This window comes from Mizuhopecten yessoensis, unplaced genomic scaffold, assembly GCF_002113885.1.
Source record: "Mizuhopecten yessoensis strain PY_sf001 unplaced genomic scaffold, ASM211388v2 scaffold1883, whole genome shotgun sequence".
NCBI classification, from domain to species: domain Eukaryota; kingdom Metazoa; phylum Mollusca; class Bivalvia; order Pectinida; family Pectinidae; genus Mizuhopecten; species Mizuhopecten yessoensis.
In genome coordinates, this window is record NW_018404269.1 from 923,274 (window position 1) to 940,816 (window position 17,543).

The 17,543-nt window shown below is 35.1% G+C and overlaps 1 protein-coding gene across 1 annotated transcript in view; it reads left to right on the forward strand.

Annotated features, from left to right (window-relative positions):
• Positions 1 to 2,905: 2,905 nt before the first annotated feature.
• LOC110442054 (dopamine beta-hydroxylase-like) overlaps positions 2,906 to 17,543 on the forward strand; it is a 35,185-nt gene continuing 20,547 nt past the window's right edge. Inside the window, exon 1 of the mRNA XM_021485480.1 lies at positions 2,906 to 3,438. Coding sequence (XP_021341155.1) covers positions 3,163 to 3,438 — 276 coding nt within the window. The 5' untranslated portion in view covers positions 2,906 to 3,162. The remainder of the gene's footprint in view (positions 3,439 to 17,543) is intronic.

Genomic DNA, 17,543 nt, shown 5'->3' on the forward strand with positions numbered 1-17,543 from the left:
AAGCAGGAGATGTTTCAATTTCTACGACAATACAGAGCAACCCCCCACACATCAACAGGATTTACTCCGTATCGTGTGATATTTGGTCGCGAACCGAACACCAAATTACCGGTGATCAAGACCCTGTCACTGATGAGCAGGTGAGGAGAAGTGACAGCGATGCGAAGTTCCGTATGAAATCTTACGCCGACAGTAAGAATTGTGCTCGCGAGAAAACGTTAGTCAAGGGAGACACTGTGATGTTAAAAAGAGACTTCAAGGGAAACAAATTGTCAACAATATACGACCCTAGACTTCGTACAGTGACCAACACAAAAGGACCGATGGTCACAGTCACAGGAAATGTGACAAGGAACATATCAAGGTTTAAAAAGATTGACTCTCAGCATCCTAGTGCGTCCTTTGACGATGAAGTGGAGGAACTGGAGGAGACACCTTGGATAGTAGATACGCCACAAACCACAAGTCCCGTTAAGCCGAATACTCCAACAAAACCGAGTCATGAGGCGATCGCGAACAAACCGACTACTCCGTTGCCATTACCCAGTATGTCGAAAATCAGAGAACGTAGGGTAACCAGGCAACCGTTGCGATTCCGAGACTATGAGTGTTAGTGTTACTTACTTTGGGGCACAATATTCCCCACAGATACATTTATAATATTTTGTAACAGACCTAGCTGTGTTTGGGGCATAATAATCCCCACAGGTCTCTAATGGATCAAAAAGATTCGTTTAGTTGAGTTATTAGTTTAATTTTTATGTTTAAAATGACATTGTGTACGGTTTCGCATAATCATTATATCGCGACAAGTTTTCGTGACAGCGTTTATTATATCGAACAATGTAGTTTGTATTTAAACGACAAAATACTCTATATTGACGATTACGAACAATTAACATAAAAAATATTGTGCAAACGATTGGAACTAAGAGACAGACTTTTCAAGTGAAACAGAACAGTGACAATATTGGTTGTGATCAAAGTATTTTATTATTGGACAATTCAGAAAACAAACTTTGACAAAGTTAACAATTTATAAAGATAATTATAACAGTAAGAATATTAAAAGAAACTGATATAATTTTTGAAAGTAACAATTATATTATATAATGTTATATATTTCTATTCCATAGAAAAGGAGGGATGTAATATCCAGTCCGCTACTTTGTACCATTCCGTAATATTACCCACTTGATTGCTATTCTGTAATATGGACCAACCGGAAGTATGATTAAAACCATGCACATGGAACAAGATGGTGTTTGTTGAGTCTGAATGTTAAGCCGTAGTTAATGATGGCATTAGGCATGCCATCAACACATAAACACTACAGTTTTGAAACCAAATCCCTCGGAAAATGCGGGAAATTGAGTGACGTCGTGAGCGGGGCCTGACCGAATATTGACCAATCAGCGCAATCGAATTACGTCGGCAATTTCCGGGTATTTCGGGATATAGCAAGTTTATGTTCCCCCTCATCCAGGACTATTTCCCGAGGCGAAGCTTACAGGAGACTGAAACTATCCTGGCCTCGGGGGATCATAAACTTGCTATATCCCTCATACCCATACTTTAACAGTTAATTGACTGTTTCTGGCTTTTTGTCCAATTTCGGCTGTAGGGGTGAAATAGTCAAAACTAATATCCATGTCAAAGCGAATTATTACCCAATAGTCTATATAAATGATAATTAGTCATTTTTGACTTTTCTTGTCTTTTGTCCAATTTCGGCTGTAGGGGTGGAACAGTCAAAACTGTTTTCCCGGTCAGACCGAACTGTTACCCGGTGAGAACTAGATGCGCAGAAATCCCCCCTCGAGAGCCCCATTCAAGCGTTTCGGTGACCGCGACTCAGTGTTGAAGCAATGGCATTGCATGCATCATTGATACTAATATTTATTTGGTAATAAAACAATTGTTTCAATGCTATTTGGGGAACAGTCAAACAATCATCCCTCGGTAGGGATGATAGTTTTGACTGTTGCCGAAATAGCCATGAAACAATTGTATAATATTTAACTGCACCGCATGGCCATTTCGATCCATTTAGCAAACCTCAGCAGTAATACAGTCCAAAAGACCTAAAATGTTTGTCAGTGCGTTCCTGTATAACATTACCAATAAATAACTTCACGGTACAGATGATGATAATCTTTTAAACTAATGAATATTTTAGAGAAAAAGAAACGAATGACGCGTATGCTATCCAATTTACAGCATATACTACAAAGGGGGACATTAATATCATAGTCATCTTAGCTTTCCTGCTATTATGATACGTCATGCCCGGAACGTGTGTGGTCCGGTGTCCTAATGCCGCTGCCCAAGGTTAAACCTGTAAATTGAAACTACCTTATTAGCTAGCACTGCTTTATTTAAGGAACGCCGTACTAATGTCAAACGTACTGGAGTCTGGGTTTTGTTCGGCAGGAATACTAGGACATGTATATCATTTCTGAAATGAAAATAATTTCTTGCGCGACTTTTATGAGGGAAAATAAAGATGAAAGAACGAAAATATAATCAACAACAGTGTTCTAAGAGTAAAAGTTCAGCCTGGCTAGACAGGTATTCGAACCGTGGACCTGAGATTGGTATACTATCGCTCTGACCGTTTTAGCTACCTGGTCAACACAATTCCCTTACAGTGCTACTTTTATATCCAAATGGAAGGTTAGGAAGGTTACTGAAGACAGAAAAAAACACGAATCATGGGGACAGTCGTCCTTAAGAGATCAATTTTCATCAGTTTTATCCTTACCCGTACCATTGTTTGTCTAACTTTCTGAACAGTCAAAGGAGGTCGACAGAAATGAATATCAACTTTTTTACCCAGTCCCGCCTTACCCGGAGCGGTCCTTAGTCAATATAATTATAAGTGTGCCGGTCGACCTGTCCGAGGTCGTCGTGTGCTGACTGACAGGTGCTGGGATAGCAATAAATACTGGTCCTCCAGCATCAGCAGTCAGTGTGTCGCTCAGTGCTGGAAGTATAGCGCAGGGCAGTGTTATACATCGTGGGCAATATAGGATATGTATCAGTTACAAATGCATTACTGCTACTGATATAGGATGCTGTTGTTCTGTGAGCTATACTGTATAGCCTGCATATTGACATTATAAAACGTTTTAAGTGAAAATCGCCACTTAAACCATTAATATGAATTTCCTGACCAGAGTACTGTCGTTTGGTTTGTTGCTACAGACAGCACTGTCATTGCCCAGCTACCGGTACCACACCACTTTGGACACGGGTGGACAACTGACCTTGGATTGGGACGTGGACAGGGTCCAGCAGAAGGTCAAGTTTCGGTTAACCGCCAAACTTGACCATCACAAAAACAGGTGGTTCGGTCTTGGTTTCTCGGACTACGGAATGATCACCGACGCCGACTTTGCTGTATATTGGACGGACACAAGAGTTCATCACTTCCAGGTGAGTGGTCATTATATAGGTGTTGTGACAGGGCGTTCACGCGCTTTGTCGCCAATAAGACATGTGTATATGCATGTGTCATAAAGATTGACTATATATTATTGCAATATTTATATGATTTTAAATATCTTTTTCTTAAAATAGAAACTCTATTCAACAACGATCATGAAACAAGTTATTTCAACTTATATTGATCACTTTTGTTGTCGCGCGGGGGGTTATAATATAGGAGAAAAATCGGGATACCCGGAGAAAACCCACGTGGTCGGGAAGGTGAGCCAATACATTTAACACGTCCGATCGGAGATACGGACCCCGGCCGTCTTAGTGAAAGTGTGTTTTCCACTGCTCACCCGATCACCCAAAGCTGTTATTTTGGAGTTAGTATGCAAATTTTTCTAGCATGGCATTAAAACTTAAATTACATATTTGAATACATCGCGAGTGTTTTTCAAGAACACAAGTTTTTAACAATGATGTGATACACATATGGTAAGTAGCCCGTGTGATGCATCCATTAATAGTCTTAGAAACTCATCTGATATAACCACTGTTGTACATGCTTATATTTGATGACATCTGGAAATCATATGCTTCCTTGTCTCGTGTCTTAATGACAATCATACGATGGCCGACAAGAGCCTGACAAAAAGATATGAATTTTCATATCTTTTTGTACCATGGTACACTTCTACATGGTACACAAAGATATTAAAATTCAAATCTTTGTGTACCATGTAAAAGTTTACCATGGTACACAAAGATATGAAAACAGAAATAAAATCAAGCCGTTGCTTTTGTATCTTTCTGTACCAAAATAACGGCCGAAAACAGCCATGGTACAGAAACATGTGAAACCATCAGACGTAAAGGTTACCAAGTATGACAAATTACACCCTGATAAGGCTGTCATCACATACAATGAAATGTTATCGCACGGAATGTCTGTTATTTTGATTACACCAAATGAGCTACCAAACTATTACTTACTCATTTAAATTGAAATCAACTGTTCAATATCCTTTACCGAATTTTATAAAAGTTTTACGTAAAAAAGGAAGTCATTATGGATTATTTTTCTAATACTTACATTTCGAATGTATTCTATTTGCTTCAACTTCTCAAATGAAAGAAACTCCAAATCAGTTGAAAACGCCGACGGGGTCCGTATGGGACAAGGGGACAAAAGGGGACAATCAATTTAATTACTTCGAAGGATAAATAGTCTACCCTTTTATATTTTTTGGGGGGAAATACGATGAGCTAGTTGTACGATTCTTTTATAATCTGGACATCTGTCAAAACAAGGGAAATGACAAAAATATACAGATGTTCTTTTTCCCTTTTGGAGACCCTGTCAATGCCACAATACTTACACAATTGCAACTAACTCTGATTTTCATCAGCAGTGATTAATGAACTTCACGTCTTGTTTCGACTTTGTAATTAGGGCTTCACTATTCGGGGTCAGTTCTGGTGATAGTGTCCGATAACAACATTCCGATGCTCTAGTGGTACACTTCGTTCATATCTATTTGTAACGTAGGTGGTACAAAAAGAAATGAAAAAAGTGTAACGCGGTACTAAAAGGAGAGAAGCTTTCATATCTTGTTGTACCGGGCAAACGTGTACAGAAAGATATGAAAATTCAAATCATTTTGCCGGCTGATGTCGGCTGTTGGTACATATACATGTGAAAGTAAAGAGTTTTTTTTGTAAAGTTGTTTATAATCTTTATGTACCATGGTACACTTTTACATGGTACACAAATATTTGAATTTTCATATCTTTGTGTACCATATGAAAGTGTACCGTGGTACAAAAAGATATGAAAATTCATATCTTATTGTCAGGCTCGTGTCGGCCATCGTACAATCAACAATGAGTAACGAAACATGATGTAATTTTAGATAGTAGGATCTGCATAACGATAAATTCAATATTAAATGATAAATGAATCTAAAAAGACAAGCAGATATATAGTATTAACATGAAATAAACAAATTTCCTTTTACAGGTATGGTCATGTCTGTTCTTGATTTTATTATACATGTGCACTCCTTTTTATGGTCATAGGCAATTTCTCTTCCTTTTACTGTCTCCACATTTCCTGTCGACCGGATTTCATCATTTTTGGTTGTCTTTCTTACATTCTACACACACATACATGTACACGCCATGTGCAGTGTTATTGACATGCACATGTTATCAAATGAGAGACATACAATGAGTTAGTCTAAGGGCTGAAAGGTCTTTCACAGTAATTTTAACATTGTTTTTAAACAGTAGGATTGTCATAGTGGCATATTGAATCGAAAATATTTTCTGCCATTTTTCTATCATTTGTAACACAACACGCGACACTGATGTTAAATAAGATGATTTTCATTGATATCAATCCATTTGTATGCATGTTGTCCCCATCATTGGTCCTCCCCTGTTACGGACCGTTATCGTGCCGGATTTACAATCGTCCTCCCACCTGACATGTTCCAGGAGACAAGCAGGCTTTCGTTATGCTTTATTTGCAAGTTAAATCGTCCTCTGAGCATCATAAACATGAAATGTAGCAAATATTAATATCACATTTAGTCTATAAATTTTGTGCATAACGATTTCATGTCTGCGCTTCTGTTTTTATGTTTTGAATTTAATATCAAGTGCTATTTTCTGACGTTTTTATTATGCTTTTTTGCATTCTAATATAATCAACTTGTACTCTTTATTCTATGCAGGTAATTCTATTACATGTGAAACAAATTGATGGAAAGCACTGTATTTCGTTATAAAATTCTGTCGACGTTTGACCAATAGCACTTGGATGAACTGTTGGAAAACTAGTTATGTTATTTGTCATACATATATCTTCATAGAAACAGTGACATAAAATAATGACATCATACTAACACTTAAACTTCACTTAACATTGTCCGTATAAAACGCTTCTTAATCTTTACTTTACAGTGTCATTATAGAACACTTCTTAACCTTTACTTTACAGTGTCATTATATAACACTTCTTAATCTTTACTTTACAGTGACATTATAGAACACTTCTAAATCATTATTTTACATTGTCATTATAGATCACTTCTTAATCTTTACTTTACAGTGTCATTATAGAACACTTCTTAATCTTTACTTTACAGTGTCATTATAGAACACTTCTTAATCATTACTTTACAGTGTCATTATAGAAAACTTCATAATCTTTACTTTACATTGTCCATATAAAACACTTCTTAAACTTTTACTTTACATTGTCCATATAAAACACTTCTTAAACTTCCACTTAACATTGTCCGTATAAAACACTTCTTAATCTTTCCTTTATATTGTTATTATACAACACTCCTTAATCTTTACTTTATATTGTCATTATATAACACTTCTAAATCACTACTTTATATTGTTATTATATAACACTTCTTAATCTTTGATTTAGATTGTCATTATATAACATTTCTTAATCTTTATTTTACATTGTCCGTATAAAACACTTATTAATCTTTCCTTTATATTGTCATTATATAACACTTCTTAATCTTTACTTTACATTGTCATTATATAACATTTCTAAATCATTACTCTACATTGTCATTATATAACTCTTCTTAATCTCTACTTTACATTGTCATTATATAACACTTCTTAATCTTTACTTTACATTGTCATTATAGAACACTTCTTAATCTTAACTTTACATTGTCATTATATAGAGAATAATGCATGCCTTTTTCCATATCACACCCAGTATCAACCCGAGACTGCAATATCAGCACAAGGGCCGAAGGCCCGAGGGCTGATATTGGTCGAGGGTTGATACTGGGTTTGATATGGAAAAGGCATGTTTTATTCTGTTTATTACATACTTACTAATAAAAGCTACTATTTTATGATCTATTTTTCTTTTGAAATATTGAAAAACGAAAAAAATCCAAAAGGGGTGTGATACGGGTTTTGCGGGCTGATACGGGTTTTGGGGTGTGATACGGGTTTTGCGGGTGATACGGGTTTTGGGGTGTGATACGGCGGGGCAGATACGGCTTTTGGGGTGTGATACGGCGAGTGTTGATATGGGTAGGAGCAATTGTGTCGTATCGCATATACAAAAAAAAACGTATTTATAAGTATTTATGTAATAAAGAACACTTCTTAATCTTTATTTTACATTGTCATCATAGAACACTTCTTAATCTTCACTTTACATTGTTATTATAGAACACTTCTTAATCTTCACTTTACATTGTCATTATAGAACACTTCTTAATCTTCACTTTACATTGTTCGTATAAAACAATTCTTAATCTCCACTTTACAGTGTCATTATAGAACACTTCTTAATCTTTACTTTATATTGTTCGTATAAAACACTTCTTAAACTTCACTTTACATCGACATTTTATAACACTTCCTAATCTTTACATTGTTCGTATATAACACTTTTTAATCTTTACTTTATATTTTCCGTATATAACACTCCTAATCTTTTCTTTAAATTGTCATTATATAACATTTCTGCTAATTCCTCAGAATTCATAACCACGATTCGATCTTTTCATTTTAATCAGTGATTTAACCATTTCTGCATATTGCTTGCTTAAATATATAAAAGTGATTGTAAGCCTTTGTTTTTTGTTTTCACAATTATAACCATAACTATTATCCATATGTTGTAAAGCGCTTTAGAGGTTTTTTTACAAATAATATAAGGCGCTATATAAATGTTGTATATTATTATTATTATTATTTCTATGCGCAATTTAGTAATTACTATCATATCATATATCCCACCGACATTGTGACACATGGAATTCGCCGGTATATAATCTGTTTGATTTTAGAGCATACAAAAAATCTTTATTTGATGTCGCATATTTAAAACAATAAAAATTACCACTAAAAGACTATTATTGCCACAATCATTTTGTGCAAATAACAATTAGCAACATGCGGAATTCATAAGGTGAAGTTAAGAAGTTGCTATCACATATCACAGGGGGCGCAAATGCTTCTAATCAAGGGTTAAAACATTGTACCAATACAGCAACATGCTAAAAGAGCAAAATTTTACAAATTGACAGGATATAAAAAATATATATACGTACCCATGTCTTATGACTAGCTATATGACTAAAAATAAGGATTTGATAAGTGGTAGACACGCTTCTTCACGTCATGTGGTTACAGTTTTACGCTTTTAACAATAGATCAGCTATTAATGAAAACGACCACCGAACGGGTGACAATTACACAGAGCCAGACATGGAGAATGTATCAATCGTGATAACAACACAATCGATATATATTTCAAATTGAACAATAACGTGTTCTTTGAAAACGAAACATTAACACAAACCTCAACCGAAAAGAAATGGTTATACGGGGGTAGCTTTTTGGTTGATTTCTACAGGTGCCTTTTTTTCAGTGCTGTCCTCTTCATGCTATGGTAGCATTGATTCGTAGGTGGCTGATCGGACAATCGTTAATCTTTTATTGACTATCTTTACTCGAGGACACTAATGCGGCAACTAATTTGACATTTGCATCTGAAAAAAATATTCTTAATTTGAATGTATCAAGATTTCTAAAGTTTTTATCTTTTCTGGGAATAAATTAAGATTATATTTTCTGGTGCTTTTATGCATCTACACTAATAACAAGTAATATATCAAATTCCAAATAATAAAAATAACTTTAATTGCAGATTTCTCCTTTAGTAACAGTTTTTTTGTTATTGCCAGAAAACACGATTTGGGCAAATTTCTCTTTTAGCAACAGTTTTTTGTCATTGACAAAATACATGTTGGTGACAAATTTCTATATTAGTAACATATTTTTGCCCCTCATGTTGTTAGTGTTTTATCAGATTTTATCAGTTAGTAACATTTTTGTTGTCAGGCTGGTATCGGTCATCGTACAAATATGAGAAAGGAAATGTTAACATTGAGACCATTGCAAAAGTACAAGGAGGATAACAGCAGGTGTTCTGGAAGGGCAGGCGACTTCTGCTGCCTCCACGACACCCGCAATGTAAAAAGCCTAATTACAGTATTGTTGTACAGTGACCTCATGAGGCCTCACGTCACTTTTGTGTCATGATAAATACAAAATATCGAACCGATGATGATAAAATATGAACTTGGTTGATTTTACAACAACTATAAAAACACTTATTACAGCAATTATTAATCACTCTTGTTGGCCCGGATGTTTACGCGCATGGGGTCTTAATGTGTGACGAACCGGAGTACCCGGAGAAAACCCACATGGTCGGGCAGGTGACCCCATATCTTTTCGCGTCCGATCGGATAATTGAACCACAGCCGCCATGGTGGAAGGCTGGTACGCTATCCACTGCGCCTTCCGAGCACAAAATGGTGAGCGATGATGATTCATAACCGAGTAAACCATTTATTGAATCTAAGTACTCGTTTCCTGTCATAGCGTTTTCTGTTTATAATCATAAAATGTATGTATTGATAATTGTCATGTATTATCAAGATTTATGCAGAGTGTAACATCTCCATCATTGAGAACACACTGGCTATGATCTAACTATGTTAGGAATTAAGTTCCAACGTTTTCACATTTAAGCGGTAAGAATGGCGAAAATATACTCTGGGACTGTTTCGGATTGGACGGATATTGGTTATATTCTTCTCACATAGATTGTCCAGCATCAAACGATATGATTCTGTATTCCTTTAGTTGGAAGGTAAGGCGCCGAAACAGACATTTAATGAAGAACTATAATTCATAGTTGAGATGGCGCCGAAAGTGAGGACGCAGTTTTCGAATAAGATTTGTTTACAGACTCGGGCAAGATAATGAGGGGTCGTGGTCCAATCGTGTTCTTTCTTACAAACACCGAATGGCGATTGAGAATAAGAAAGAGATTAGCGTCAAGTGTATATAGATATATCTATATCACAAATCGTCAAAACGGCATATGACAGACCTAACTCAACCTCAGCCATCAACCAGATGTTATGCAAGTCGTTTGTAATAATAATAATAATATTTCGAGGTTCTTATATACCGCTTTATCACAGCCCAGCTCAAAGGTCTTCTCAAAGCGGTTCACAAATTATTATCCGTTATTGGGTCTTTGCAGCCAGTCAATATCTTTCTCAACTCCCTGGTGAGCATACAGCCGGTGCTGCCATTTCGGTGCTCACAGAAATCATTCAACAATTCTAGCATTGTCCAACCACGTACTTACTTACAGCTGAGAAGACTGGAACGAGCGGAGTAAATTATCTTGTTCAAAGATACAGCACAGTGCCGTGACGTGACTCGAACCCTCAACCCTTCGGTCAAAAGTCCGGCGTCCTACCACTAGCCTTCCGATCTTTATTTAGGTTTATTGTTTTTATCTTAATGAAAACGTCAGGTCTAATATCGGTAATAACGAAGAGTCGAATATCTTAATCTGCTGGAGAAAAACTCAAGACAGATGCATATTATTGATTTTTTTCACCATTTGCGTTCACACATGTTGCTTAGATTGAATTTTAACAATAAATAACAATGGGGAATTAAATCCCCTTCAATTAGGATATGACTTTTAATCTGATACATTTACAATTCATGGAATACAAGTGGGTTGTGCAAGAGTGAAAACGAATCAGTTACGACTTGCTACAAGTAATGTCGATAAAATATCGGGATGAACGATAAAAAACTGACAATATATTGTAAATCTTGATTTACAGCATATACACAGTGAGATACGCGATTTATGTATTGTTTTAGGGAAACATATACGCATCGTGTACCATAGTGTTAATAGAGTGTATATCGAAAGTACGATGATTTATACAATGGAAAGTAATGTACACAAACAAAATGCAAATTAAATTAGACTCGCATGAAGGTCAGAGATCGATAAAACCGAATGACACATCTATGTATACAAATGTAACAAAGCGACTGGGTTAATGTGTCCAGATACAAAGATAAGAGAGCATTGTCCCCGGGTAAAAACTTGATATATTATTAATTATTATTGACAATGCCAATGGATAAATTGCCTATAAGGGGGAGGTAATTTGAGAGCGTGAATTTTCGAGAACCCGCGAATGATGATTAAGCTGAGTATTTACCCAGTATTGTGTTTCGATGGGTTAGTAAAAAACCGTAATTAATACGAAACGCAGCGCTTATAGGTATCCACACAGTCATCGTGTCATCGGCAAACGGACACCGGTGTGTGTCCTCAGATAGAAAAAATATTAATTAGGAAAAGCTTCGTCAACTTTAAACAATTTGCGTATGTGTTTAAATATTGTCTAAGTGTTAATTGTACCTTTTTAAATCCACCATACAAATAGAAAGTATTGCGTTTTTAAATCAATCACATTTGAGTAATAACTTATCGATTATTGCAAACAAAGCTACTGTTTATCGGTTTAACTTTTTTAAGCATAACGGATCACACTGTTGATGCAAACACACGCCTAGGAATTTTAACTCGAATCCTTACATAATTTTAATTTGCAGAATGCAATCTTCATGATAAACTGTGTAATGCAACCCCCTTCCTGTCAAACAGAATTATTTTTTACTGATCTACTGAACAATTTAAAAGAGAAAAAGCTTAAAGAGACACGTTCACACTAAAAATTTGGAAATATATACAGCATGCTAAAATATGAATTACACTGCACTTAAAGGCTGTTTCGTCCTTCTGCGATCCAGTTGTACCAAGCAAAATCGGAAATTCAAATTAGTTAAAAAAAACTATTGACAGAGAGAGAGAGATGGGTTAAATACTTTTATTATGTGAATTTCAGAAATGAGAGGAGTACTGGTTAGTTTCAAATTAATGACGAATGAAATGTGCATATAATGAACGTTGTCACTACCAGAAAGAGTTATAAATCAACAGGTGGCTATTAAGGTTTCGGCAAACCTCTGGGACTAAGAACGCTTACAACACAGTCTCCCAGCTACAGCAAACCTCTGGGACTAACAACGCTTACAACACAGTCTCCCAGCTACGGTAAACCTCTGGGACTAACAACGCTTACAACACAGACTCCCAGCTACAGTAAACCTCTGGGACTAACAACGGTTACAACACAGTCTCCCAGCTACAGCAAACCTCTGGGACTAACAACGCTTACCATACAGTCTCCCAGCTACGGTAAACCTCTGGGACTAACAACGCTTACAACACAGTCTCCCAGCTACAGTTTGTCAAAAATACATAAACAAACCAATCTGTGATCTTAAGTGATATTTTAAATGTCTGACAAAGCAACATGCGAATGAGCGATTTAAGACATCATGCCAGTAACCTTATTTTGTATGTTTTTGAATACTAATACACCTGTTATCAAATGCTATACCATCTAAAAGTATATACATAGATACAGATTTTATATTAATTCATTAATTATAAAAAGAAGAACACCTAAATTGTTCAGCGGGATGACATGATCGTCATATTTCTATAGCAGTTACAGGATTTCATACGTTGATTTCAGCATGTATAGTGTGATAAGAAAGGCTACGGAATTTGAATGCAAACGTACTTGGACGTCGTGCTAGGTTTAAGGTTAGGATTAACTCGAAGTAAATATTAATCAGAAACTAAAATATGAATATCAGTTTCTTTAAAGAAGATTTGTTATTTATAAACATAATTGGTTCTTTGTTTGCTTTCAATTAGGACATTTCATGATGTTGATGTTTGCAATGTCAACGATTTACATCAAGCAAAACGATACGAAATACAAGGTGATTATCTGGCCAGTTGATGATTAGCAAATTGCAAAAAAAAACACCACAACATAAACTGTAATATCTCATGATTGAATTTTCTGATTTTTTTGTTTCGACTTTAAACTTAATTGATATTTGATAGTCATTGTATTTAATGATAATAGGGTCAGTTATATTGGAAGCAAAAACAAGCATCGTATTTCAAAAGCAGGATAATGAATGAATGTAATATTGCTCGACCCTCCAACTTTATAACACAATAATGTATTATTCTTTTTTTTTCAATGGTTAACACAACATTGAACGATAGAGACGAAACGGTATGCTGTGTGTCGATAAAGCAAATGATCGAATTATTAATACTTTTTGTATCAATCATAATGAAACTAATAATAATATTTCTTCACAGATTTCATGTAAACAGACACAACACTATCGAAATACAACAAATTGAATACATTCAACATCAGGAACCAATCACTGTCTCAGGTATACCACTTAACGAAATAGTTTATAAAACAGCGGTTGTTTCATATAACGGTTCCTCAAATACTAAGTTACCAGCGGTAATAAGGTTCATTCAAAATACATAGCATACAATATTACCAATACACAGTGTGCTCATAATGGACTTTGACACTTTGCACAGTGTGAAAGGGCAGATGACGTCAATACGGTGTCAGATGAAGAATGGTCAATATTTGTTTAGTTTACAAAGACAAATTGCTGCATTCAGTATTCCAATCGATTGCAAAACGTTCATAGATCGTAAGGGTGAAATTTAAACTATCCTCGTTACACTCATTAATGAATTGGTAAATTAGCAAAAGATACTATTCAACAATCTTGTTTAATGACGAGACATCATTGTAACTTTAAACGTGGCCTTCATTCATTAATCGTCTGCAACCTCAATCCAGATGGTTTTCTTGAAATATATATTGGATGACAAAACTGATGACGCTCATGACAACAATGTCTAAATCCACTTTTTCTGAGAAGACGAATCTTATCAAAAACCTGAAACACAAATTGCTTACTACAGCGGCATACATAAATCACAAACAGCATTTAAATATCCTACACGTATAAACGAATGTAAGACACATATGATGTTCATTAAATTCTTGTCGCGAGTTTCTTGAGTCGGATAGAATTAAAACAAGATGAATTATTTCTTTTATGTACTCAACCAAACCTCCAAAATTTAAAAATTGAGACTTGAACAGCAAAAACATGCGATCACTTGTATCTTCTATATTGCTCATTGTCTCTGAAAACAGTTGTCATCTGTACAGGTAGGAATAAGCTCATGAGGATGTTCTTACACCGAAAACAAAATCTGTGTTACATACATATTCGATATTCCAGAGGTTACGCTCAATTTTGCTCTCTGCATCCCTTGAATATGTCGTAGCAAAATTGAAACCACGCGGCTAGCCATTTGATTGGGCTCAGGTAAAAAAATGCTGAACAATCATAAGGCTGATACCTGTCCTTTGAAGATTCGAAAGGAGTGACACCCGAATTCAAAGCCTGTTAATTTTACAGTTACGAGACAGACAGATTTTTTTGATGTACAAACAAACAAATCTTCAATCAAACTAGTCTTCTTGTCTCATCCACAAGGTGGTTCACAATGAGCCTTCGATGTTACTTGAACATATCCCAGGGGTGCAGAGAGCGTACGTGAGCGTAACTCCTGGAGTGTCGAGGATGTATAGATACAGATGCTGTTGATGTTCAATAAGTACCTGATAAATATAAAAAAAAATACATGGATATTCATGTTTCCTCATTATTACACTGTAGTTGAAATAATATACACGCTACTTCACGACATTGTATGTCGGATGGAATGTTAAATCCTTAAATCAAAACCTATATTATTAATTGCCAATGTTAAAAATGCTCCATTATTTCAATCATTTACATATACAAAAGATACATTTCTGAGTTCAATTTCAATATATTGTAATGTTTGTTTGGAAGATATTCTGATTAATTATATGGTGATTTGAAATATCTAAGATATTTTGTCATCACTATTCAATGATTTTCAGATTATCATCTTCTTAATTTTAAAACTGTTTAATCATGTTTTTATTAATTTCTATAATCAAATTATAGCTATGACATTACATGAACTTTAGATATGAAATCGAGTCTTACTGAATGTGAAGTACGTCATAATTAACAGTTTTGTTAATCGTGTAGAGGCACCAAAAAGTTTCAATTATATCAGTTAACACAAGTGTATTAGCAGAGAAATACTTTTATTAATACTGTTAAGATTTTCTCCTCTTAGTCTGTACATTTAACTTTCACGGTAAATATTCTGAACGTAAACTCTGCATAAAATTCGAATTTCAAATATAACGATTTCAATGACCTGTTTGTAAATAAAAAGTGAGCTCACTTATTTAATGACATAGATTATATTGATAGAAATTTCATAGATGTAGGTTATATTTATCAAATGAGGTCGTGATGACATTGGTTTAGTACATAACGCAGCGCCCTCTGCTGTACCTAGATACGACATATGGTTATACTACAAGAATCAATGGCAGAGACAGAATTGTTTCTTTTTTAATTCCCGAAAGGACGAAGTGCACACAAACTCAATAACAAGCTTATTATTGGTGCATTTGTTTCCTAAAGTTGAAAACATGCATAATGCAATTACAAATAATTGCCGTCCGGGTTGTCTTGGTCGTAAATCGACCTTTTACTAATACTGTATTATCTTCAGTTTTATGACTCTACTAAAGCCATACAGAGCACAGGGACCTCAGAATGTGTAACAACTTTACCTGGACCTTAACTTTGGTGTTCAGACTAACTGTACACGTCGAGGTGTCATTTTATTGAAAATTTATCTTAACCCCGAAAACGTGTCAAATTTCTCTGAACACTCCAGTTAAGGTCCAAATATAGCTATAACAAATTCTCAAGTCCTTGTGATACTAAGCACATTCTGAACACTCTTTATCTCTCATTGCACAGACTTTGTTTTAATGTCCCTACCCTCAAATTATGTTTTCTTTTCAACATATGCTCCTCCAACCTATATAATATCTCAATTCATGCATTCTTTCATGACATAACTTCTCTCCAGCACATAAACTCACAAAATACACTTTTTGAACACACATTATAACATAAATAAAATTATAAAGGTGACAAATTAATAAAAATGAACATATAAAAATACTTAAATTATTTTAGATTTTAGCATTTTCAATTTTTACATCGGTTTCTGTCTTTTCCATCTATATACCCCACCCGTTCCTGACCAGCAGCACGCACTCTCACTCTTCACTTTAAAGAACACCCGAGTTGCACGTGTCCAATTTACCGTTGAGCAATTAAATTGAAATAGTTTGCTATTCTAAGAGTCACAAATTTCTATATATTTTATTTATGCTATATCTGTTTTTATTGTGTCATTTCATTTGTAAGGGATTAACATTTATTCAAATTATCTTTCGATAAGCATGTCATTTTTCGATATGAAACGTACGTTATCTCGTTGTTATAGGTTGTGTATCATATCGTTCGGCATAGCGTTGTTCCCTTAAATAGACTATGCGATTGAACACCCTTAAACGCATTGTCTGTCAGTATTGTGATACACGTGCAGTAGGCTAAACAGGATATGATGATGCTGATCAAGCGATCTTATATTTTTTTATATATATTTTATAATGTTATTCGATACTAAAGGAAATGCGCTTGCGGAATTGCCATATTTTCTGTTTGTGATATTTGAGAGATAATCCTATATATCATCCACAATGTCGTAACACATGTCACCTGTTTAGTTACTGGTTGACAGCTAGCAAAGTGTTGATGACTAATTAGATATAATCGACACCTTACGTTATCATATTACAGGAAACACATTAAAAACACTCCTACACATCCGTGGTGCTATATGTCACAAAAAGGCTGAACGGTTTTAACAGATATACAGGAGATGCATATATATAGCTATGTTTATTAAACATGTTGCTATTAACGAAAGCCTTTTAGCGTCACTTATAAGCGAACAAAAATACTAGAAAGGCGTATTTATTATCAAAAATACGTAGCTACGCCAATATACTCATTATGATATGTTTTGTTTTACGTCGTTACGACTTTCCAGTTAATGTTTAAATGACCCTTAAAGGATTTCATATATTTTTGTGAACTTGTAGTCGATCATGATATAATGCTGTAACTGTACACATAAACAAATAATAGAAAGCTGTATGTGACCAATTCTCTGTAAGATACAGCATTGAGGTTGTCCCTAGACGTTTCTGTAACTGTACACATAAAAAAGCTGTATGTGACCAACCCTCTGTCAGATACAGCATTGAGGT